The sequence below is a fragment of the Sorex fumeus genome, unplaced genomic scaffold, assembly GCF_029834395.1.
Source record: "Sorex fumeus unplaced genomic scaffold, SorFum_2.1 ptg000072l, whole genome shotgun sequence".
Lineage (NCBI taxonomy): Eukaryota > Metazoa > Chordata > Mammalia > Eulipotyphla > Soricidae > Sorex > Sorex fumeus.
Genome location: NW_026606129.1, coordinates 44,897,057 through 44,921,925, shown reverse-complemented (window position 1 = coordinate 44,921,925; position 24,869 = coordinate 44,897,057). Strand labels below are relative to the sequence as shown.

The 24,869-nt window shown below is 48.7% G+C and overlaps 2 protein-coding genes across 2 annotated transcripts; one reads left to right on the top strand and one right to left on the bottom strand.

The window, feature by feature from the left end:
- The first annotated feature begins 688 nt into the window (after positions 1-688).
- LOC130037483 (5-beta-cholestane-3-alpha,7-alpha-diol 12-alpha-hydroxylase) lies at positions 689-2,812 on the top strand. The gene has a single exon (XM_056129324.1). It carries the CDS (start codon positions 775-777, stop codon positions 2,275-2,277), a length of 1,503 nt encoding a protein of 500 aa, XP_055985299.1. The 5' UTR covers positions 689-774; the 3' UTR covers positions 2,278-2,812.
- A 3,290-nt stretch (positions 2,813-6,102) lies between these two features.
- ACKR2 (atypical chemokine receptor 2) lies at positions 6,103-24,077 on the bottom strand. The gene is made up of 2 exons (XM_056129325.1): positions 24,016-24,077; positions 6,103-8,438 (listed from the first exon to the last, which is right to left on the bottom strand). The coding sequence occupies exon 2, from the start codon at positions 8,427-8,429 to the stop codon at positions 7,254-7,256; it is 1,176 nt and encodes a 391-aa protein (XP_055985300.1). The 5' UTR covers positions 8,430-8,438; positions 24,016-24,077; the 3' UTR covers positions 6,103-7,253.
- Positions 24,078-24,869: the final 792 nt, after the last annotated feature.

Below are 24,869 nucleotides of genomic sequence, written 5' to 3'. Positions count from 1 at the left end.
TTTGCAAACTCTGTCAAGTTATTATTGCCATCTTAACATATAAGTATATAAATAATTTTTTCCCTAGAAAAAAAATAAAACAAACATGCTGTTGTGGGGACTTTAACCTTAACCGATGTTTCTGTTTCCTCCTCCTTCCAGTCCTGCCTGCTCCTCCCACAAAATCAAGCTTCACCAAAAGTTAGGGTAAGTACTTTTGCTCCAAGGTACTATCTCTCTCTGTCTCTCTGTCTTTGTCTGTCTCTGACTCTCTGTCTCTGTCTACCTCTGTCTCTGTCTGTCTCTTTGTCTCTATCTCTCTCTCTGTGTCTCTGTCTGTCTCTCTTCTCTGTCTCTGTCTCTGTCTCTGTCTCTGTCTCTCTCTCTCTCTCTCTCTCTCTCTCTCTCTTTCTGGGGACTTTAACCTTAACCAGATGCTTCTATTTCCACCTCTTCCCAGTCCTGCCTGCTCTTCCCACAAAATCATGCTTCACCAAAAGCTAGGGTAAGTACTTTTGCTCCAAGGTACTATCTCTTGTACTATCTCTGTCTTTGTCTGTCTCTGTCTGTCTCTGCCTGTCTCTCTGTCTCTCATCTTCTCTCTCTCTCTCTCTCTCTCTCTCTCTCTCTCTCTCTCTCTCTCTCTCTCCTCTCTCGATTTATTTACCGGAATTTGTAATCACTGGACAAGGTCCAATTGGGCTGGCTTTCCATCTGAATTTCTTCAGAGCTGCAGAAAATTCCACTGGAGAGCAGAGAGCAGAGAGCAGCGCTCAAGACTAGAAGAACACAGCCATGGTGTTCTGGACTCCAGTGCTGGCAGCCCTGCTGGTGGCTGTGTTTGGGTACTTGTGCCTTTTGCAGCTGCTCCGGCAACGCAGGCCCCATGAGCCCCCTCTGGACAAAGGTCCTGTACCCTGGCTGGGCCATGCCATGGCTTATCGGAACAATATGTTTGAATTCCTGAAGCGCATGCGGGCCAAACATGGGGACGTGTTCACGTTGCAGCTGGGGGGCCAGTACTTCACCTTTGTCATGGATCCCTTTTCATTCGGCCCCATCCTCAAAGAAGAACGGAAAAAGCTAAACTTCATCGCATTTGCCCAAAAACTGGTGCTGCAGGTATTTGGATACCAGCCATTGGAGGGAGATTACCAAATGATACACTCTAGCAGCATCAAGCATCTCAAGGGGGTCGGCTTGGAGGAGCTCAACGAAGTTATGCTGGACAAACTCTCCCTTTTTATCCTGGAGCCCCTGGGCCAGAATCCAGACTCTAGCTGGCATGAGGATGACCTCTTTGACTTCTGCTACAAGGCATTGTTCAAAGCTGGCTACCTGAGCCTGTTTGGCTACACCAAAGACAAGAAACAAGACCAGCTCCAGGCGGAAGAGATCTTTAAGGAGTTCCGCAAGTATGACCGCATGTTCCCCAGGTTTGTTTTCTCTCTGTTGGGGCCCCGGGAGTGGCGGGAGATCCGCCGACTCCAGCATTTCTTCCACAAGACACTCTCTGTGCAGCACAACCTGGAGAAGGATGGTCTGAGCATCTGGATCTTAGACATGCTTCAGTATCTCAGGGATCATGATGTCATAGCAGACATGCAGGACAAATTCAACTTCATGATGCTCTGGGCCTCTCAGGGGAACACGGGGCCTAGCTCATTCTGGACACTCTTGTTACTTCTGAAGGACCCGGAGGCCTTCCAGGCTGTGAGGAAAGAGGCCATCCAGGCTCTGCGGGAGGCCAGCCGGGATGGTAAGCCAAGCTTTGACAAGGTGGTCAGCATCCTGCAGCACACCCCTGTGCTGGACAGCGTGATGGAAGAGTCTCTGCGGCTGGGTACTGCCCCCACCCTCTACAGGCTGGTTGAAGAGGACTATACTCTCAAGATGGCCAGTGGGCAGGAGTTCCTGATCCGCAAGGGAGACATACTTACCCTCTTCCCTTACCTCTCTGTGCACATGGACCCTGAGATCCACCCTGAGCCAGGTACCTTCAAGTATGATCGTTTCCTCAATCCCAACGGCACCCGCAAAACGGACTTCTACAAGGGCGGCAAGAAGATCCACCACTACACCATGCCATGGGGTGCAGGCGTGTCCATCTGCCCTGGCAGGTTCTTTGCCCTCAGTGAGATAAAACTCTTTATCCTCATGATGGTTGTGCATTTTGACCTGGAGCTGCTGGACCCGGATGCACCTGTGCCTCCCATAGACCCCCACCGCTGGGGCTTTGGGACCACCCAGCCCAGTCATGATGTGCGCTTCCGCTACCGGTGGCGACCCATCCTGTGAGCTTGACCACATGGCCGAACACCTGACCTGCAGGGCTCCTTCGTGGTCGCCGTGCCACTTAACCCTCTGAAGCCCTGTTCATCTGGTTCTGGGGACAGCCCCCCACCCCATGTCCTGCTACTGGGATGACCAAAGAAGCATTTTCCGGAAGTGCCTGGCTGCCTCTCAGGCTCAGCAACTCCATGCCACCTCACATATCAGTTTTGCAAACGTCTGTTCCCAAATGTTCAACCAGGCATTTGCCTTTGCCAGCTTCCTCTAATCGAACTGTTCAGAAAGTACCATTTCTTGCTTTCACTGCTTACCCCCTGTTAGCTACTCCTGAAAGCCTTCTAGAATCTTGGCCCTCCCATCATCTGGCTGGAAGTGGCCTTCATCCGGGATACCACCAGCATGGTAGGTCTCACAGATGATCTGTCATGTTTTACTTATGTATCTGGTTTTCCTAGGGCTTTGGTTTCTTATTCCTTCACTGCTGGGGTCCCATTTCCTAAGTGTGGATTAAACTCCAGGAACCTGATTTCCACTCTGCTAACTGGCCTTGTGTCCTCAAGTCATTTCTTCCCTTCTCCCCCCACCCACTCAGCTCTCTATCATGTGAAATAAAGACAATTAGGTTAGAAACATGCTGACAGGCTGGATGAAGGTAGGAGCTGCCTAGTGGCTGGGTCCGATGGGAGCTGGGCCAGGATAGGGGTGCTTGGGGCAGTGGGTAGCAGGTCAGGTAGCAACCACTGCCTCTTGCCATATTTTCTGTAAGGAACACCCCGAGGTTTACCTCTGTTCTTCCTCTCCCACATCTTTGACTGGTCCCTTCATTTCTCGTGACTCTGTCGGTTCCATCCTGAGAATGGCAGAATAATCAACTACTCTTGAGGGCAGGGGTCGGGACTGGAGACAGGATTCTGTCCCCCTCAGTATAGGACACGAGACCAGGGCCTGGCTTTCTCTGAGTCTTGCTGCCTCCTAGATAAATGCCATCTGCCTGATAGAGTACTGGGAGACGGAGAAGCCAGCTGCAGCCTCCTGTTCAACAGGGCCCATAAGGAGTTACTTGGGGAGCACAGGACAGGAAGATGGGGGCTGGGGGGTTCAGGGTTTACCAATGACCCCACACCAGGGCCAAGGGCCAGAAGCCTTCACCCACCTCTGAAGCCTTCCCCAACATCGTGGCATTCCCTATTTTTCTCCAACACTCAGAGGAAGATGGGCCAAGAGCCTCGTCTAGGGGCAGCCTAGGAGGGACCTGAGAACCCAAGCCAGGATTAAGTAGTCCCAGGGCAAGTGACAATGAGTGGGTGTCCCAGGAGTTCTGGGGATCACTTTAGTTTATCTGTGACTGAATGTGGCGTCAGTGGGCCAGCAGGGAGGGAAGTGCCAGAGCCCCATCTCACAGACTGACTGACACTGGAGCAAAGACCTCCGGCAGGCTAAGCACCCAGATGGGAAAGGCCCTTGCTTAGGGGACAGAACCCTGGCACCTGGAGACCTACATCCTTGGCATGCGGTACTGCTAGAGGCCCCCATCTCTAAGGACCACCTTCCCTTTGCCTAGCTAGGTCCTCTAGACAGCATGAAGACAGAGCCCCCCGAGGAAGCATCCATTCACTGTCTATCCCACCCAGCCATTCTTTCTCCCCGTTCCTTCTTTCTACATCATTTTTCAGGTTGGTTTCTTTCGTTTGTACGTTTTTGCGGGGGAGGGGGGTAGTTGACAGGCACATATGGCGATGCTTTGGGGTTCTTCTTGGTTCCACACTCAGGAATTACTCCTGACAGTGCTCAGGAGACCATATGGGATGCTGGGAATCTAACCTTGATTGGCCACATGCAAGGCAAATGCCCTACCTACTTTGCTGCCTTTCTAGATCCTTTATATCGTTTTTCGTTTCACCCTCCCAGTCCTTTGCTTCTTAGGATAGTAAAGAAGAGACACGTTCTGGGACTAGTTTATAGTCAGAACGGTCAGAGAGAACACACCAGGGGTGGGAGGGGAATACCTGGGAAAGAACAGAAATTTCCGCATGGGTGGTAACTGCTGAGAAGGCTCGCATGGAGCTTCTCAGTTGGAATGAGGACAGTTCTGCTCCCAGACAGAGTCATCCTGCCTTCCTTCCCAGCATAGCCCAGGGAACCAGCCCTCTGGCCTCCAGCCTAAGAACAAGAGAAACTAGAGATTTTCCTGGGACCCTGGTGGGTAGGACAGTACAGACAAGGAATAGCAGGGGAGACAAGTTCCAGGCTGGAAAGTGAAGGTAAGTGCAAAGGGCTCTGTTCAAATGGCGCCTGTGAGGCTCAGCGCAGGCTGGACCTCTGACCAGTGCCAGTGTGTTGTCTTGTTACCAGTGCTGGGGGGACAGCTTTACAGGACAGGTAGGACAGTGAGAGGGACCAGTGCGTTTTTCTCTCCTTTGGGCACAGTTTCAAGGCATTTCTTATTTCCCTGTTTGTTGGAACACATACTCACACCTACACCACTTAAGAAAACAACATAAAAAAACCAAAAGTGCATGCCCAGACCACATGGCCACAGCAACACCCCACCCACAGAGCTCATGCCCTCTACACAACCCGCACAGAAGCACAAACATGCCATGGACGTCACTCACACTATCAGGGCTGGTGACATGGAGTTCCTTGCCAAGCAAAACGTGACCCTGTTGACTGTTCAAGTTGTATCTTGCGTAGGCAGGGCTGAGGGTCTTTGTCAGGTGCAATTTCAGGAACTCCAAAATGCAACTCTACATGGTCCACCACCACACACACACACACACACACACACACACACACACACACACACTGCAATGGGCACCTTTAATGCCAGAGTTTCATTTCCCAGGGATTCAAGGGAGGTCCTGAGAGTAGGAAGTCTTGGTAAGGTCAGGGGTACGGGGTGAGAAGGCACAGAGACAAGAGATACCAAGAGGATTTCAGGAAACTCCAGGGACTTCCCTGATGTTGCTGAATGCTGTGACTTGACTATCTGATGCTCCAGAGGAGGCGAGAAAGAGTGGAAAAAACACTAACCAACTGTGTGATTCTCTACCCACTCATCCAGTCATTAAACTCTTACAAAATATTTGGGGCCAGAGAGATTGTACAGTGGGTAGGTCACTATTCCTGCACATGGCTGACCTAGATTTGATCCCTGACACCCCATGTGGTCCTCTAAACACTGTCAGGGGTAATCCTTGAGCTCAAAGCCAGGAGTAAGCCCTGAGAATTGCTGGGTGTACAAAACAAAACAAAAAAAAAAACATTTTAAACAACACAAAATGCATGAATTGGGAGTGTGGCTCGGTAGGATCAGCCATGCCTTGTATATGTGAGACCCTGATCAACACTGCTTTAGAAACACACCACACATCCCTAAGTGAAAACCTTACCTCATTGGTTGCACTCGCTGAAGCACAGGGATGTAGGGTTTCACATGGCAAGTCCCAGCTCTCCTGGGCTTCATGCACCCAGCGTGGGGTCCTCCCACCCTCCACCCCACCCACCAAAGTTTCCATCTGCATGCTGCGTCTTCCAGATTCTGTGCTTGAATGAATAGGACTGACAGACTAATCCTGTCAGTCAGGAAGTGAGACCAGGGCAGATTTTGCCAAATGATTCCGTGAGGTGAGGGAAAGCAACAAGTGCTCCAGAAGTTCAGGACAGAGGTGTCAGTGTGAGTTCTGGCCCAGGGCTCCCTGTGGCAGGGCTTTACTGCGACTCTGTCAGTGCACAGGGAGGAGGACTGAACCCTGCAGGCATCGGCACCCACCTCCTCCAGGCAGAGACTACCATCAGGATTCCGTAGACTTCATAACAAAACACTCCAACTTCACAGAGGAAAGGATTTTATTAAATTGTGTAGTTCAAGTTCAGGATTGGAAGGAGCTTTGTTCTTCCTAGATCCTGGAATCTAACCCGGTGCCCAGACCTGACTCATTCGCTGGGCCATGACGGCAACATGTGAAGTTCAGGCTATCGAAGGAACAGCTCAGGCCTCATAGTCTCTTAGCTTTGGTTTCATGCCTTCGTTCAAGCAGACTCCCGCTCAGCCTGGGGCATGTGTTCATGCTGAAATACAGTGCTGTCCTCTGGACTGTCCAGAAACACAGTCCAGAAATGACCCAAGTGCCCTGCTCCACCCAAAGCAGGGGGCAACATGACCTATGAATGGTTACCCAGAGCAAGTGGGGCTCCTTCACAAGACAAAGGTAAGTGGGTGTCTAAAAAAATAAAAGGGTGCCCGCCAGGAAGCTGCCAACACAAAACTGGGAGGTGGGTGGAAGTATGCAGAGAGAGTCTAAGGCACTGGAACCCAGGGAATAATAGGGGAGTGGAAGATGGTAAGGGAAGGTGCAAATGGCCATGGGATTAGACTCACAATAACTCCAGATTCAAAATTAGACCAAGATTTGGGATTGTATTATACAGGATCTGGATCCTGGAAGGCTCCCAAACAGCCCAGAACATGGTTTGCTTGAATCCCCCCTCTTTGGCTAACATCCTTTCCCGAGTAGTTCCCAGGCTGCCACATCTAATCCCCCACCTACGTCTATTTCCCTGACCCACTAGTCCCTCTCAATGTCCTACACACATCTAATCCCCTCCCCTATCCCGGAGCTACGACAGAGGCAGCAATGATGAGCTGGAAATCATATTTTCCCAGATAACCTATGAGGGGAGGAGCAATGAAATAGACAGCAGCTCTCTAACTTTGGTGAGGGACCCAGAAGTGATGGCTGAGTGCATCTGGATCACTGTATCCACGTAATGTGCCCAGTGCAGACTGCAGGGTAGGAAGCATAGAAATGAGCTGGGAAACGATGGCAGAGGTCCAGCAAGAGCATGTGAGATCCTGGGAGCAACTCAAAGGGGAAAGAATGAGGCAGGAGTGAGTGAGTGCTGCTGGTGTCAAGAACTGAGAACTGCATTTAGCCCCCTCATCACAGAACCCTTATGAGAGGGTTCTCAACAGACTGCCATCAACAGACTGCCATGCTGGCTCCATTTTTCTCCACATCTCCTCTGTGAAGGGAGCCCTCTGCCTGCTTCTCCCCGAAGTCATTCATGCTTGTCATTTCTTCTTGAGCAGTGATGTTGCTCATCTCCAAACAGCTGGACAGTGAAGCCTGGGTCGGGCAAGGGGTCTGGGGCCGTCTGAGCACAGTGGCCAGGAAGGTTTTGAGGTACTGGCGGAAGCGGCGACTAGAGAAGGCATAGAGGACTGGGGTGAAGCAGCAGTGCAGGAAGGCGATGCTCTCGGTCACCTGCATCGCATAGTCCAGGTGCTGGCTGACCTTGCAATCCCCAAAGACTTGCAGATCCAGCAATAAGTGCAAAAGCAAGGTGAGGTTGTATGGGAACCAGAACACAAAGAAGGCCACCACCAGTGCCACGGCTATTTTTAGAGCCTTCCCCTCCCCAGGGGGCCTCAGCCTGACCAGCACACAGCCAATGCGGGAGTAGAAGAAAACCATGGCAAGGAGTGGAAGGAGAAACCCCAAGAGGTTCTGTTGCAAGCGGAGGAAGAGCTTCCAGAAGGATCCATGGTCCCCAAAATCTGCATAGCAGTTCCATACACCCACAGGGTGTTCATGTATGCGCACAAAGACCACATCCGGGATGGAGACCATCATGGCCACTGCCCACACCGCTGCAGCAAGGAGCAGGCTCTTGGCCCGGGTCCTCAGCTTGTGGTAGGGCTGAGCATGAACTATCTCCAGGTACTTGTCCAGACTCATGCAGCTAATGAAGAAGATGCCACTGTAGAAGTTAATGGTATACAGGGTGCTCACAGCCTTACACAGAAAATTCCCAAAGACCCAATGCCAGGCGCTGGAGATGCCCCAGAATGGCAGTGTCACCACGAACAGAAGGTTGGAGATGGCCAGGTTCAGCAGATAGACCTCGGTCATCTGCCTGCGAGGCACGCACCGGAGCAAAACTAGGAGAAGAAGGAGGTTCCCGCTCAGGCCCAGCACGAAGATCAAGCTGTAGAAGATAGGCAGGAAGACTTTGCCAAAGGACAGCACCTCATCTTTCCTGCAGAGCATGAAGGCCAGGTCGTCCAGGTAGTACTCATAGTCATAGAAGAAACTGCTGTTTTCAGAACTGGGCTCCTCAGTGGTGGACAGCAGAGGGGAAGTGGTGGGGTCCATGCTGGAGCTCTGCAGAGTAGAGAGCAGAGTGAGAGAAGCAATGTAAAGCCAGGCCATCCCTCCCTCTACTGCAACCCACTTTTGCTCACTACCTGGGCTCTCCAGCAGAACTCTGCACACTGACTTCAGGGCCTGGAAGTTAGTAAGTAGAAACAGGCCAAGAGAACCCAACCCACCACGTCATAATTAGGCCCCCTGGGTGTTCTCATTGCATTTACTGCTTCATGATGGTTTCTCTACTTACCATGTTTTCTCTCTTACCATGTAGGAAGACTTATGATTGGGGTCAGAGAGATAGTACAGCAGGTAAGGCACATGCCCTGAACATGACCCAACTAGGTTTGATCCCTAGCACCACATATGGTCCTCTGAGGACCCCCAGGAGTGGTCCTTGAGCATAAAGACAGGAGAAAGTCCTGAGCACTGCCAGGTGTGGCCCAACCTCCACCCTAAATAAAAAGACTATTAATGTTTTGCAGATTTTTCTTTATTATTTATGGTTCCAATTAATTCATTTCTTGGGTGTCCACATTTCCCCTCTATGCATGGCTTATGATGGCTCTTTTTTGTGTGGCTTAAATAATATTTTATGTTGTCACTGTCACTGTCCTCCCATTGTTCATCGATTCGCTCGAGCGGGCCCAGTAACGTCTCCATTGTGACACTTATCACTGTATTTGGCATATCGAATAAGTCATGGGTAGCTTGCCAGGCTTTGCCGTGCGGGTTAGATACTCTTGGTAGCTTGCCAGGCTCTCTGAAAGGGGCGAAGGAATCGAACTCGGGTCGGCCATGTTGGCTGCATGCAAGGCAAACACCCTACCCACTGTGCTATCGCTCCAGCCCTATGTTATTTTATTTTATTTTTATACAAATTTTTAAGTAAAGGCTCATCTTCTTTGAGGCAAGTTTGATGTATAAATGCCCAGCGTGTCCACTTTTTACTTCCATCACCTAAGGATTTTCCTTACTTTGAATAGTTAACTATTTTACTTATAAACATTTAGTTCCATATTAGTATTTGAATGCATAGATATTTAACATTTTTAAATATTTTCTTCAGTATAGCTAGGCTGGTAGCAGAAAACTGACCTAACTTGTTGAAGGACTCAGGACTTGCTGTACCCTTCTATCCCTCAGTTTCTCCATCTTTAAAATGATCATAAAAATGGTGTTTAGCTCTTGGATTTCTTGTGAGGGTTCAATGTGATCAATCATGTAGTTAAGTTCTATAAAGTTGCTCAGAACATAGCAGGTATTTGATAAATTTGGGTTTAAATTATTGCTTTGCCAGAACAAACTCCATCTACTTCCCAGCAGCCTCTACTCCCCTAGGTTCATCTAAAACAATGGCACCACCAGAAATGCAGACAATATCTTAGATTTTCCTTCTTACTTCTCCACTACCACCCAGTGAGTCTTCTCTACCTCCATTAAGCCTCTTGAATACGCCCATTTTTTTCTAAGCACGACAAAAATACATACATGACCCTCTTCTAATAAAAATAAGAGAAATGGAGACTGGGTGGTGGTTTAAAGGGGTAGAAATTTGCAAGTGGGATCCCCAGGTTTGACCCCCCCCTCAGGACTACATGGTTCCTTTGAGCACAAAATAAAAAAGATGAATGGACCAGGAAGCAGATTATAGTGATAGAGTGCATGCCTCAGAGGTGTGAGGCCCTAGGTTAGATCCCTGGGACCACTCCAAAGTTAGCTAATTTAGTTAATTAAGACCCATGAAACAAAATGTACTCTAAAGGATTATAATGATCTGAAAGAGAAAATGGGGACTGACAGACACAGGATTCAAGATGGAGCCGCATGAGCAGAAGTCAGAGACGTGGAAAGGGGTGAATCATGGTGCATGGTCAGGTCCCCTCTGTGGCAGTGGCTTTATGACACAGGTTTTAATTGTGTTAATAAAAAATTTTAAAGAAGGTTGTCCATTAGCTAGTGATAAGAGTTTGGCATCATGGAACTGAGAAGATGACTCACCAGGTTGGAGCCTAGGCTCTCCACGCAGGAGGCCCAGGTCCAATGCCCAGCACTTCATGGTCCCTGATCACTGCCAGGATTGGTGACCTTCAGCAGCAAGTTGGGAGTAACCCAAGCACCACAGGATGTTACCCAAAATCAAATGAAAAAAAAAAGAGTCTGTCATGAACCATGAATTAGGCACAACCTTACACTGAGCTCTGGAAGAAGCGAAACATCTTGCTTACATATTAGATTGTCACTAATGTGAGAAATTAGGGAAAGAGAGAGGAGGGAAGAGAAAAGAATAGGTGTCCCAGGCAGGCCATCCTGCACAGCCTCCAGAAAAGGTCTGCTGATGACAACAGGCCACAAATGGAGAAATACAAATTTGCTCCTCTGTGCACTGCAGCATTTTACTTTACTCTTTCATTTAAGTGAGATTGTACTTGTTATACTAGGTTCAGCACCAATTTGTATTTCCTCTATGAACTACATATTATTTTTCATTGGTGGGATTCTCCTTGTAGAAGGATTCATTTCATCAAGATTTTAGATTTTACAGAACATTTGCCTCAGTAGAAGTTTTGTATGGTTATTTTTAATCTAGGTAGAATTTTGAAAGTCATGTCAGCTTGGGCCCTTAGCTGACCCTTGTATTTCTGGCACTGCAGCTGAGGCGGGACGTCTCCCCAGGGTACCCAGGAGGCCTCCTACTCCATGAATCTCTGTCCCACCCTTAGGTTCCTATCCAATAATTTCTGGACAGATGCTGGGGGGAAATCACAGACACCCTATCCCCATGCTGGAGCTCAGCTTGGGTGACTTGTATTAGGCTCCTGCTGCCCCTGGAACTTAACCATAAGCCTTCCTTTTCTGGGCCTTTATTCCCCCTCTGTGCATTAGGGGTCTCCTGTCCCTGGGTCCTCCCTAGTCAGTGCCATTGCGTCTTCAGATGGCAGGGGATGGGAGAATCAGTTGCTGGGAGTGGGTGCAGAGAATGCCCTTCTGCCCTTCTGATAGGGCCATATTAGTTAGCAATTGCTGACAACTAAACATGAGCTTTGCTGGGCTATGGACATTGGCCTTTATCCTGATCCAGTTTCTCAAAATCCTTGACTTTTGTTCTCACAAACAACCAAGCCTGACGATTTCTACAATCAAACCCAGAGGTCATTATCAGTAGGCCTAAGGTGGACCAGACCAGACTACCTTTACACGCCTCCCTCCATCTAGAACATTCCGTTTTCTTTCCTCTAGGGTTTTTGGCCTCCTGAGCTTTCACTGGGAATTTTTCCAGGTCCTCTCCACCCCTGACCTACCAGGCATCCAATACATTCATCAGTGAGACTAACAACCCATCAGAAACCAGCAGACCACATGGCAGTCAGCCCAGCACCTAAACGTTCACCGTGATGTTCCTGATGACATATCAGGAAGGAACCAACAGTCCAATTTGACCCAAGATTAAAGCAACTCTTCCATCATTGCTTTGGAAGAAATGGGCTGAGCTGTACGTTAGACTCCAGGAAACTTGCCTTGTCCCTGGGACCTCTCTCACCCTTGGCCACTCTTCTGTCTCATCCACCAGTTACTGAAAGAGGCCACCTGATAAAAGTATGATTTGGGTTCAAAGAGTCTTGTTTGGCACATATGCTACCTGAGCCCATGGACTACTGCTCCCACGTGGCCAAGCACGTGTATCATCCAAGCATATATGTCGCCTGTATCTCCCCTCTTGAGATGTGTACTTTCATACCCAGTGCTGGGGATGTGTGTAGGAGCTCTCTCTGCCTTTGGAGAAACCTATGTTCTCTCTTGAACACATTGCTCTCTCTCACTTTCTCTCCTTCCTTCCTCTTCCTAAAAACCTCCAAATAAAAATCTGATTTTACTTTTAAAAAAAAGAAAAGAAGAAGAAAAAGAAAAAGAAGAAGTCTTTGTTGTCCAGTCTGGCAATTTGATTTCACTAATAATAACACTTAGGTCTTCTGAGGCTCCTTGCAAGATACAGTCTCCTTTATATTGTAGAATAATGATCTCCCCCAAAGTATCCATATCTTAGTCCTTGAAACCTGTGAATACTGTAGAATAACACTGGTTTGTCCTTTCAGCCTTGCCACAAAAAGCTTAGGTTTATTGAGTTACTCCCATAACAGTGCTCCCATTCCTCTGTGTTTATTTGTAACTTCTTTCTTTGTGCTCTATTGACTTGTAAATATTGTTTTTCTCTTCTCCTTAAGTCCATTCAGAGCAATGTCCTTTTTGTATGGACACAAGAAGACAGTTAATGCTATGCTTTTGTAACTTGGGAGTTAGTTGACTCTGAGTGATATTTTCCTCCTGGACATCTGTTCTCTCAACTTAAACTTCAGTTTCCCTTATTTCCTAGCACCCTAAAAGCAGGGTCGCTATGAGGGACTGGATGGACCCAGGGCAAGCTTTGAGCTATGTGCTACCCTGGCATCGAAATGGGCCTGGCCAAAGTGCCATAATGCTTAACTATGAGTTAAGAGCATGGTCATGGACAAATGCTGTCATGATCCAAAAAGCAATAACTGGATTCAGACCCTGTTAGGGTTAGGAAAGATTAATATGGCCTGAGCACTGTAGTCTGAATCTATAGTGAAATGTTCCCAGGAGAGTCAACCTACAAGCTCAATATATCTCTTACTGTGTCCATACAAAATAACTAATATTAAGAAGTAGAATTAAGACATTAATTAAGATGCTAATTGAGTAATTGGGCTAAGGAGAGGAGAAATACCCCTAGGTATTTTAGCCCTTGAGCCTGATGGGTGGTCAGGAAGGACTTTTATATGCTGATTTTGCTACTTGATGGGGTTTAATGGCTACTCCCAATGCTGGGAGTTGGGAAGAGATGAGAGAGAGAGAGAGATAGAGAGAGAGAGAGAGAGAGAGACCAAGGCCAGCAAGATGGAGGGCAGAGAGACTAGTATGGGAGACAGAGAGAGAAGAATGGAGGGGAAGAATGGAGGAGCAGGCACGTGGAGAGAGATGAACAGGAGAGACAGGAGGAGATGGGAATGAGAAGGGCAGCATGAGACTAAAATGGGGAGCTCAGGGAGACTGGAACAGACATGTGGGGAGAATGGAATAAATGGCAACTGATCATCAACCAGCTTGGCCCTCGTCTCCTCCTTCATCTGCCCCATGGCCTGGGCCGTCCCGGGTGGGGGAGTGGCCCAAGTTCACTGAACCTGGGCGGCAAGCAAGAGAGGTCCCCGAGAGGGGGTAGGGGATCAAGAGGCAGATAGAGACAGAGACAGAGAGACAGAGAGAAACAGAGAATATTGATAAATTAATCTAGACAAGAAGGCAGGCATGTTTTCTGAGCTCACACATGTAATTTTCCCATGCAATCTTCTCCATAGTCTTGGGAAGCAATGTTATTAGGATCCCCATTCTCCAGATGAGGAAACTGAGACTTTGGTGAAGCCCATGGCTTCAACTCAGCAGATGATGGGCCGAAGATTAAATGATTCTGACAATACAAGGTAGAACTGGTGATCCAATCCCTCAAAGAGTGCACTTGAATTTGTTTTTTGTTTGTTTTTGTGATGTCAGGGATGGAACCCAGGGCCTCACACATACAGGGCTATTATTAAGCCATGTTCTTGGATGTGAAGTTTTACTTTGCATCAGAGGATGGGCCTCTGATGGTGTGGACTTCTGGCCCCAGCAATAAGTGGCAGAGCCCACTGGAGATCTGTAATATTCAGGAAGATGCAGGAGATCTGTAATATACAGGATGTAATATGCATCTCCTATAGGCTCACCTAGAGTGAGTTCTGCTTCCTCTGAGGCTTGGAGACTTGACAAACCACCATGGAATCAATCAATTCTGCATTTAGTACTGTCAAGTTGGTAGCTTAAAATTGATCATGGTAGAAATATTCACTTCAGGGGCCGGAGCGATAGTACAGAGTGTAGGGGTTTGCCTTGCACACAGCCGACCAGGGTTCAATCCCCGGCATCCCATATGGTCCCCCAAGCACTGTCAGGAGTAATTCCTGAGTGCAGAGCCAGGAAAAACCCTTGAGCATCGCTGGGTGTGACCCAAAAAGAAAAAAGAAAAAGAAATATTCACACCAAGGAAAAAGCTATAAATTGGAGATTTCCTTTCCTTCTTTTCTCTGAGAGCTGGTGGTTAAACATTTTCCAGAATATCTATAATCAGCAACTTGCCCTCATGATCTCCGTCTTGGTCTTCCACCACTTTCCCTCGTCCACTTTCCACAGCAATACCACTCCCTCCTTCCCAGTCGATAGTCTTTGAGGGAAGGTTGACATGTTCTATGCTGAGAGCACCTGCTGCCCTCAGTTCAGCAGAGACCAATGAACAAATAAACAAGATCGAACATGACCTCAGGAGGTCACATTGACTTTCAAAATCTGAACCCAGAATAACAGCTGAGTTCACTTTCAGTGGAATGTTGTTGGTGTCCTTACAATCTGAAAATTTTAGCTTTTAAAATGCAACTGAGCGATAGCACAGCGGGTAGGGCGTTCGCCTTACAAGCGGCCAACATGGCCGACCCGAGTTCGATTCCTCCGCCCCTCTCGGAGAGCCCAGCAAGCTACCGAGAGTATTCGATATGCCAGACACAGTAACAACAAAGTCTCCAATGGAGACGTTACTGGGCCCGCTCGAGCTCGAGCAAAATGCAACTGAAGGGGCTGGAGCGAGAGTACAGTGAGTAGGCTGTCTGCCTTGCATGAGGCCAACCTGGGTTCAATTCCCAGCTTCCCATATGGTCCCCCAAGCACCACCAGGAGTGATTCCTGAGTGCAGAGCCAGGAGCAATCCCTGTGCATTCCCAGGTGTGACCCCAAAAGAAAAAAAATGCAATTGAAATCCCTTCCTCCCGGGGTCAGAAAAATAGTACAAGGGGTAAGACACTGACCTTGCTTGCAGCCTACCCTGGTTTGATCCCTGGCATCACTGAGGGTTCCCTGAGCAGTGTCAAGAATGATCCCTGAGCACAGAGTCAGGGATAGCCCCTGTATACCACCAGGTCTAGCTCCCCTGGAAAAAAAATCAGGCAATCCTCTCCTTCCTGAAGCCCACCTGACTTGCAGCCCTGTCACAGTCAAGCATCAGCCTCAGTATCTACCTACTGAAGGCAGAGTCACTGTTAGAGATTCACTGGCCACCTCTTCTAGACAGGGGTTCCCAGGGCTTAGAACTCACCAGCAGAGGGCAGTCATCTGGGAGACATTCATCTGGTGATGAGCTGTTGATCAACCCAGACACCACTCTGCCTCCCTTTTCCTCCTCTTATTTTTACCCTTGCCTGTTTTTATGCCTCCTCACTGGTGCCCTGGACACAACTGAGTCAATATCTCTTTCTTGTGGTTACTTTTCCTACACCAGGGCTAGTTCGTTCCCTGCACGACCAGCCTATAACCACAGAACACGACGACCAAATGCCCACTATCCCCACTTGAGCCAAGATCAAGTGTCATGTATACTGGATACCGCTACTCTGAGCCCATGTCATGGGGTGTGGCCCTATGGTCCCTTCCCAGGAAGCTCCCTAATTGCTTTGGTAAAACTGTGGTGAAGAAATTGTCCCCAGGGATAGACTCCACCCTGGCTACATATGAGACAGGCCTGGCATTTGGTGCCAGGAAAACTGAGGTAGGAGATGCAAAGTGACTCACTCTGACCACAGAGGCGGCTCTGGCAAGTGCCCTGGCATGGACTACAGGTGGCAGAAATCTTGCCTTTGGAAAAACTGGTTGCATAACAGTGCTGTCATCAGTTTCTTTTGGTAAGGCATTTGCCTTGCATGCGGCCAACCTGATCGGCCCAGGTTCGATTCCTCCACCCCTCTCGGAGAGCCCGGCAAGCTACCGAGAGTAACTTGACCACATGGCAAAGCTTGGCAAGCTACCCATGACGTATTCGATATGCCAAACACAGTAACAACAAGTCTCACAATGGAGATGCTACTGGGCAACATCTCAAGCAAACTGATGAACAATGGGAGGACAGTGACAGGTTTGAGAAAACATCAGAAATTAAATTTGACTGTTTATATAACCCAAATGGCACTTTCATTAATAATCACAACACCTACCATTTCCATATTACATACGATGGAGCAGACTGTTCTCAGAATTTTCCATGTATGAATTCATTTCTTTCTTGCAATCATGCTACAAAGGAAGTACTATTATTGTCTGATTCATTTACAGGTCAGAGAGAGGCTAGGGATCTTGCCCAAGGTCCTGCAGTAAGTAGCAGAGCTGGGATTTGAATTCAGACCCAGAGTTTATGACAAGACAGGGGTAAAGGAAGAGCCCAGAGATAGGAACCAGACCAAAGGGTTGGTGGTGTGTGAAGCTAAAGCTGGAAAAGGAACAGAGGTTCACAGGAGAAAGGCAGGAAGAGAATAGCCCCCGGTTACCAACCAGCAAGCAGGGCAAGCCCATTCACGAAGGACCACACCCATGGTGGAGCCAGACTCCACATTCCTGCTCAGGTCACAATGCCTTTGAATTCAGGCTGGTCAACCCAAGGACCAAGTAAGAACTCCCATCCTGCAGCTTTTCACTTTCCCAGCCTGCTTTAAGTCATCGATCAGATGCTCTTGAAATTCATATGAAGCAATAAACTTTCTCTCCCAATAGCCAAAGCAAACCTAGGCAGGGGAGAAGAGAGGTGACTTCTCTTTTCCTAATTTTAAATTATGCTATAAAATTGTAGTAATCAAAACAGTGTGGTACTATAAGGACAGACACTCAGATCAGTGGAAAAGAATTGAGAGCCCAGAGACAGATCTTCAGGAATATGGACATTTAATCTTTAATAAAGGAACAAAAAGTATGAAGTGGAGCAAGGAAAACTTCAACAAATGGTGTTGGGAAAATTGATCAGTCACTTACCCAAAAAATGAAGGCAAGCCCCTTTATAACACCAAACACAAAATTGAAATAAAATGGATTAAAGACCTTGGTATCAAACCTGAATCCACAAATTATATCAAAAAAAAGGAGGGGGGTTATGGTGCCGCCAGCAGGTCAATCTGTACCTGTGAGGTGAGTGCATCGGCAGCCTGATGGCAACATCAGACTTTCAGATACCCCAAAATTGCTGCTGTGCCTTTGGCCAGACCCAAAAAACTTGGGGCAAAGTTTACCAAGAAAGTAAACGGCCAAAAGTTAGATATGTGGGAAAAACACCCACAAACCACCTGTGGCTCAGCTATATAATTAGTCATGGCCTCTCTGGTCCCTGATTGAACGGCTTAATGGCCACGATCCCAGAGCCTCAGAAATGAATCTCGGAACCCAAAGGCTCTTGGCAGAAATGCGTCCTGTTCCTGCAGTAGGTTACTGGCTCTGGGCCACTCCAGGTGGGAATAGGTTTCGTGCCTTGGCCTGTTCCCCCTGGCGGCCTGGTGACCACCATCCTCCAGAGGCCACTGGACAGTCAGGTTTGGGCCTGCAGTGACGAGACACACAGAGCCTTACCACATGGGGGTGGAGCCAACTCTTTCTCCCCACCCCAACGAGACCCTGAGTCACCGCCTACATATCGAATACTCTCGGTAGCTTGCCGGGCTCTCCGAGAGGGGCGGAGGAATCGAACTCGGGTCGGCCATGTTGGCTGCGTGCAAGGCAAATGCCTTACCGCTGTGCTATCTACCGAGAGAACCTCGCCCGCACGGCAGAGCCTGGCAAGCTCCCCGCGACGTATTTGATATGCCAAACACAGTAACAACAAAGTCTCCAATGGAGACGTTACTGGACCCGCTCGAGCCATTTAAAACTATGATGCCTAAAATAAAAGTATAAATAAATTAGAATAAAGAATATAAAGAAGGGACCAGAACGATAGCACAGCAGGTAGGGTATTTGCCTTGCATGCAGCCAAACTGGGTTCGATCCCTAGCAACCCATATAGTCCCCCAAGCACCACCAGGAGAAATTCCTGAGTGCAAAGCCAGGAGTAACCCCGAGCTGCGCAGGAGGAAGAGAGCGGCTTGGAACACCTTCAAGAGCGTTGAAGAAATAGCTAAGAGGACAAAGAACCTCCGGCTCCGGGCACATCTCTTTGATTCCACTGTTCTTCCTGCATTCACATACGCCTCAGAGACCTGGGCCCTACACAAACAGGATGAGAACGCTATTCGGGTCTCCCAAAGAGGAATTGAAAGAGCTATGCTTGGAATATCACGTTTCACTCAAATGAGAGAAAGAATCCAGAGTTCCGACTTCCATCGACGATCAAGAATCAGGGACACTGGCTCGTTTGCCAAGGTGTCAAAAATCAGATGGGCTGGTCACATAATAAGATTTAAAGACGACCGCTGGACAAGAGCTGTTACCGACTGGATTCCACGGAATGTCAAAAGATCGCGTGGCCGCTCACCTACCAGATGGTCAGACTTCTTCATCAAGATCATGAACGATCAGTTTGAGGCTCTTCGTGTTCCTAGAGCAAACAGACGTCATTGGGCTACACTAGCATGCGACAGGGACAAATGGAGACGTTACTGGCGCCACTCGAGCAAATCGACGATTAACTGGAAGTCAAGTGATCAAGTGATACTGTACTATCACTCCAGCTCCCCAAAAACTGATTTCTGATTTCCTCTAAAACTGAATTGTTGCCTATTATAGGATTTATTTTCTCCAGAATGATTGGTGGAGAAAATAAAGGAGAAACCGTTTTAGGACAAGATACTGGTCCTAAACTAGTCAGGTGCTGATGTAATTTCAGATGGCAAAATTATTCATTCTGGGGCTGGAGTGATAGCACAGCGGGTAGGGCATTTACCTTGCACGAGGCCGACCTGGGTTCAATTCCCAGCATCCCATATGGTCCCCTGAGCACCCCCAGGAGTAATTCCTAAATGCAGAGTCAGGAGTAAACCCTGTGCATCACTGGGTGTGACCCAAAAAAGCAAAAAGGAAAAAAAATTATTCATTCTTATTCATGATCACTTGCTACTCTCAGTCAAAAAGACTAATTCAGGCCGAGATCTCCAAGCCTACTCGGATTGGAGTCGAGCATCCTCCACCCAGATCCTCCAAATTCCAGTAGGCGGGGGTCACACCCACCAACTGGCCCCCTGGCGCCGTGTAATCCCATCAGCGGCCAAGACTCAGAGACTATAAAACCAGCTCCCGGAACCGCGCGGCCGCGCGACATCTTATTATGACATCTCATTCCTACTTTGACAAACTGGCAGGCTACCGAATGTAACCTGCCCACACGGCAGAGTCTGGCAAACTCCCCGTGGCGTGCCCAATATGCCAAATACCAGTAACAATGATAGGTCTCATTCTCCTAAAGAGCCTTGAATATAATCTCAGGGCTAGGATGAAGGAGACGTTACTGGGGCCTGCTCGAGGCAATCGACGATCTGTGAATTCAGGGGGTATGGTGCCGCCAGCAGGTCAATCTGTACCTGTGAGGCGAGTGCATCAGCAGCCTCATGGCGCCTTCAGACTTCCAGATACCCCCAAATTGCTGCTGTGCCTTTGGCCAGACCCCAAAAACTTGGGGCAAAGTTTACCAAGAAAGTAAACAGCCAAAAATTAGGTATGTGGGAAACACACCCACAAACCACCTCTGGCTCAGCTATATAATTGGAGGCAAGGCCTCTTTGGTTCCTGATTGAACTGCTTAATGGATATGATCCCAGAGACTCATAAACAAATCTCAGAACCCAGTTGCTTTAGGTAGAAATGCGTCTGGTCTCTGCAGTAGGCTACCGGTGCTGGGCCAACCCAGGTGGGAATAGGTTTCGTGCCTTGGCCTGTTCCCCCTGGCAGCCCAGTGGCCGCCATCCTTCTGAGGCCACTGGATAGTCACATTTGGGCCCCCAGTGACGAGACACACAGGGCCTCACGGGATGGGGGTGGAGCTGGGCTTGTCCTCCCCACCCCAATGAGACCTCAAGTCATCACCCACAAATGGCCTCTCTGGCTCCTGATCAAGCTGCTTAACGGCCATGATCCCAGAGACTCAGAAACAAATCTCAAAACCCAGTGGCTTTTGGCAGAAATGCATCCGGACTCCACAGTATGTTACTGTCGCTGGGCCAACCCCAGGAAGGAAAGGGTGTTGTCCCTCCGCCTGCTCCCTCTTGGCGACTTGGTGGCTGTCATCCTCCAGAGGCCATTGGACAGTCAGGCTTGGGCCCACAGTGACGAAACTTGTTGGGCCTCACGGGATGGGTGGGGGGGAGCCGGGCCTGTCCTCCCCACCCCAACGAGACCCCAAGTCATCGCCCACGAACGGCCTCTCTGGCTCCTCATCAAGCTGCTCAACGGCCATGATCCCAGAGACTCAGGAGCAGATCTCTAAACCCAGTGGCTTTTGGCAGAAATCCCTCCAGATTTAAGTGTTAAAATTTCGGAATTTCAAAACCACATGGCCCTACTGCAGCCACACGACATCATATATTATTCATAACCAGCAATAGAACACAAATCTATTGTCGCCTTTTCAGCAGATCTGAGTGTTGGGGTAAAATCTCAAATAATGGTGAGTCTGGTGTCGAGATAGTGAATGTGATCAAAGCAGAGAGAGAGTAATGTGGAAATCATCTGCCCCACAGGCAGGGGGAGGGTGTGGGATGGGGGTATACTGGGATTTTTGGTGGTGGAGAATGGGGACTGGTGAAGGTACGGGTGTTTCATTGTATGACTGAGACTTAGACCCAAAAGCTTTGTAACTGCTCTCACGGTGATTCAATAAATAAAACTATAAAAAATGGAAAAAAAAAGTAAGGTGGAGTTCATGCACAATTCAATCAGTTAATCAGTGGCTGAATAAATAGCAGTACTCCTACCAAAAAAAATAATAAAATAAAAAGACTAATTCTCTTTCAGGTTGAGTGCAAATGTCCCCACTTACAAGAGGCAGATGGTCCCCTGAGGCAACACATTTCAGTGGAAAAAGGTTGTCCAAGACCAGGTCTCAGGTCTGTCTTGAGCTCTACGCCCCAGCTGTGTAATCAGAGAGACACCACACCCAGATCCAGCTCCTAAAACTCAGCCCTTCCCTCAGCCAGTCTCCAAAGGACTTCAAAAGCTCTCCCACTTCCAAGTGCTAAAACTAAAACTCAGTTTCCTGATCAGTGACTCATTTTACTTTGACTAAATTCCAGCCGTGCTTAAGTGGCACTTTAGCAGGCAGGAGGAGAGAGTTACCACACCGTCTATCCTGTTACTCAGGTGAAGTGTTTGAGGTCAGGACCGACTGTTCTCCAGAAGCTCAGTAACAATATTTTAGACAGAGACCAGACTCTTGTTCCCTAAGCCATATTACCTCACAGGGAAAATAAATGCATCAGTGGGGTCCGCTTTCACCCAGTTTTGTAAGGTAAAGGTAAAGGCCCTCCCGTTGATCGTCGATTTGCTCGAGGGGGCCCAGTAACGTCTCCATTGGAGACTTTGTTGTTACTGTGTCTGGTATATCGAATACTCTCGGTAGCTTGCTGGGCTCTCCAAGAGGGGCGGAGGAATCGAACTCGGGTCGGCCATGTTGGCCGCTTGTAAGGCGAACGCCCTACCCGCTGTGCTATCGCTCCAGCCTGTTTTGTACGTATTAATATTTTGTTTTTGTTTTTTGTTTGTTCAAGAGTTACATCTGGCCAATCTTGGGGCTTACTCCTGGCAGGCTTGGGGGACTATATGGGATTCCAGAGATTGAATCTAGATCAGCTGCATGCAAGGCAAGTGCCCTCCCCATAGTACTATATCTCTGGCCCCCGAGTTTTGTCTATATCAATGTCTTCACTCCTCACTACAACCTTATGAAACAAGTACTATTTGTTTATATACAAGTACTATAAGTTGTTCCCAATTGTAACATGCTCAAGGACACACAGCAAATGTACTCTCACAACCAATTTCCTGCAGTTGGAAATTCCTGCCCACACCCTGAACCACAGGAAGGGACCCCTTTCTTGCACTCAGTGCAACTACCCTCTGCAAGGTCCATCCCCGGCAGCAGAGCATGTGCAGTCAGTCCTGGTGTTGTCTAGCCCAGAATGGAGGACAGCAGTCAGCAGTCATTTACATGGTCCATTTTACAACCTCATGCCTTCCTGAGCTGATGTCACCCACCCTGATTTCACAGGAAGCCCTTGGACACACCCCTACCAGGCAGAACTGACCCTGGAGCTCATTGCCACGTTCCTGACCATTCGCTCATCCCTCTTCCCTGTCCTTTTTTTTTTTTAACCTAACCTAACCTAACCTTCCCTCTTCCCTGTCCTTTTTTTTAACCTACATTCTTCCTGATGGCAAAATCATACAGACTCAATGGAAAATGAACAGTAGAAAAGAGACTAAGAAACTCTTCCATAATCCTACCTTCCTACCTTCTTCTCCCTCCAGAAATTGTTTGGGGGAGGGGGGTGTTTTGGCGGATCTTGTCTGTTTTTGTGCCCAGTGTCCTGGTGCTGGCCTTCCTTGGGTTTGTATAATAGCAACCTGGCTGGAAGGGAAGCGGGTGGGGTGTCCAGTCCCCTCCCCTCTCTTCCTGGGATAAAGACAGCCTGCTCCCTCCCCACGCTCCCTGAGACCCCACAGTATCCACTGTTTCCTGGCTTTTATCAGTGGGGCTATTCATGGCCTGGGCTAGCAGTTAAGAGCATCCCTTCCTCCTAAAGACCAGTTTCGTTCATAAAAGGGGCTGGAGCCATGGCACAGCAGGTAGGGCACTTGCCTTGCACGCGGCCAGCCCTGCAGATCTGGGTTTGATTCCTCCACCTCTCTTGGAGAGCCCAGCAAGCTACCAAGAGTATCTCGCTAGCACAGCAAAGCCTGGCAAACTACCCGTGACATATTCGATACGCCAAACACAGTAACATCAAGTCTCACAATGGAGACGTTACTGGGCCCGCTCGAGCAAATCGACGAACAACGGGAGGACAGTGCTACAGTGCTACAGTGCCTGTAATCATCACAAGTATTCCTTGCGTTTGTATTTCAGCATTAGGCAGACTCACCCAGAGAGGGTGGTGCACTCAGCACAAAGCACACAGCAGAGTAACCGGGTGAGGAAAGTCCCTCTTGCCACGGAAGGGCAACCCTGGGCATGACTTAACCTCTCAAAGGGAAGTTTTGTTTCCTTCTCCAAGCCTTTGTTTACCCACTGGTAACATGCCTTCCTTCCATTAAATGATGAGCCAGCCCATGACTGTTATCAGTCCTCTTTCAGACCCTAAACTAAGATCTTGCTCAGTCTGGGAAGGGTAAGAGGGAAAACTGGGACTGTTTGGGGCAGGAAAAGGCTAGAATTTGGGGTGAAGGACTGCAACAAGCTAGAGCAAAGGCTACACAGATGCCAGAGAAGCGCCCTCAAAGACCCTCCCATGGTCCCTCTGGGGTGACTCTGGAAGTGCTCGCGATCCCCCAGCCAAGTCTAACACCAGTTTTCAGGGAGTTTCCATGAAGCCGGTCCTCACCAACAATCAGAGGAGGTGGGTGCAGCCGCGCTCACTCCCTGGCGGTGAGGGTAATTGTCCTAACCCTCTTCGCAGCCCCCACCCCCCACCAGTCCTCTCTCCCAAGGCTCCTGGGCAGGACCCCGCCCCCTCCCCTGCCACTCGTAACTCACCCCAGCCTGGGAAGTGGAGCCCCAGGGAGAGCAGCTGCTCCTGGATCTTGCTTCCTGGGGAAGTGCGGCAACACTGTGACCGCTCTTGTAAGCTCTGCCCTCCTCTGCCTCGCTCCAGCCCTCCAGAAAAACAGCTGCGGAAAACCTGGAGCCGAGCCCCTTGCCCCGCCTCGGCCGCACAGCCCAGATGGACACTTTTCAAAAAAAAAAAAAACACTATTCAAAATTGCCAAAATCTGGAAACAACCTGTATCTAAGAAAAAAATTCGAGGGGCTGAGGTGATAGCACAGCAGGTAGGACGTTTGCCTTGCAGGCGGCGCGACCCGGATTCAATTCCCAACATCCCATATAGTCGCCCTTAGCACGGCCAGGGGTAATTCCTGAGTGCAGGAACCAGGAGTAACCCCTGTGCATTGCTGGGTGTGACCCAAAAAGCAAAAAAAAAAAAAAAAAAAAAAAAAAAAAAAAAAAAAAAAGACGAATAAAGTAACTCTGATTCATGTATATAATGAAATACTACTGGCTGACAAATGAGTCACACTCACAGGGATACAAGGAATTGGGGAAATGGGAAGGGAGAAATTAGAGAAAGAAGTACTCTTTTTGCCCTGAAAAAAAGGTTATAATAGAATGTGACTGGATCAGACCTGCTAAAGGGCCAAAGTGATAGGCATCTTAAATAGCCTGCCAGGCTCTGTGTTGATACCCTGCTCATGCAGAGGGGATCAACAGGGTAGAAAGCACTCCTGCTCACCTCCCTGGGCACAAAGGTATACAAAAGCATGTGTGGGAGGGAAGGGGGGAGGAGCTGGAGAGCTAGGACAGGACTGGTAGCCCAGCCCGGCCAAGCTGA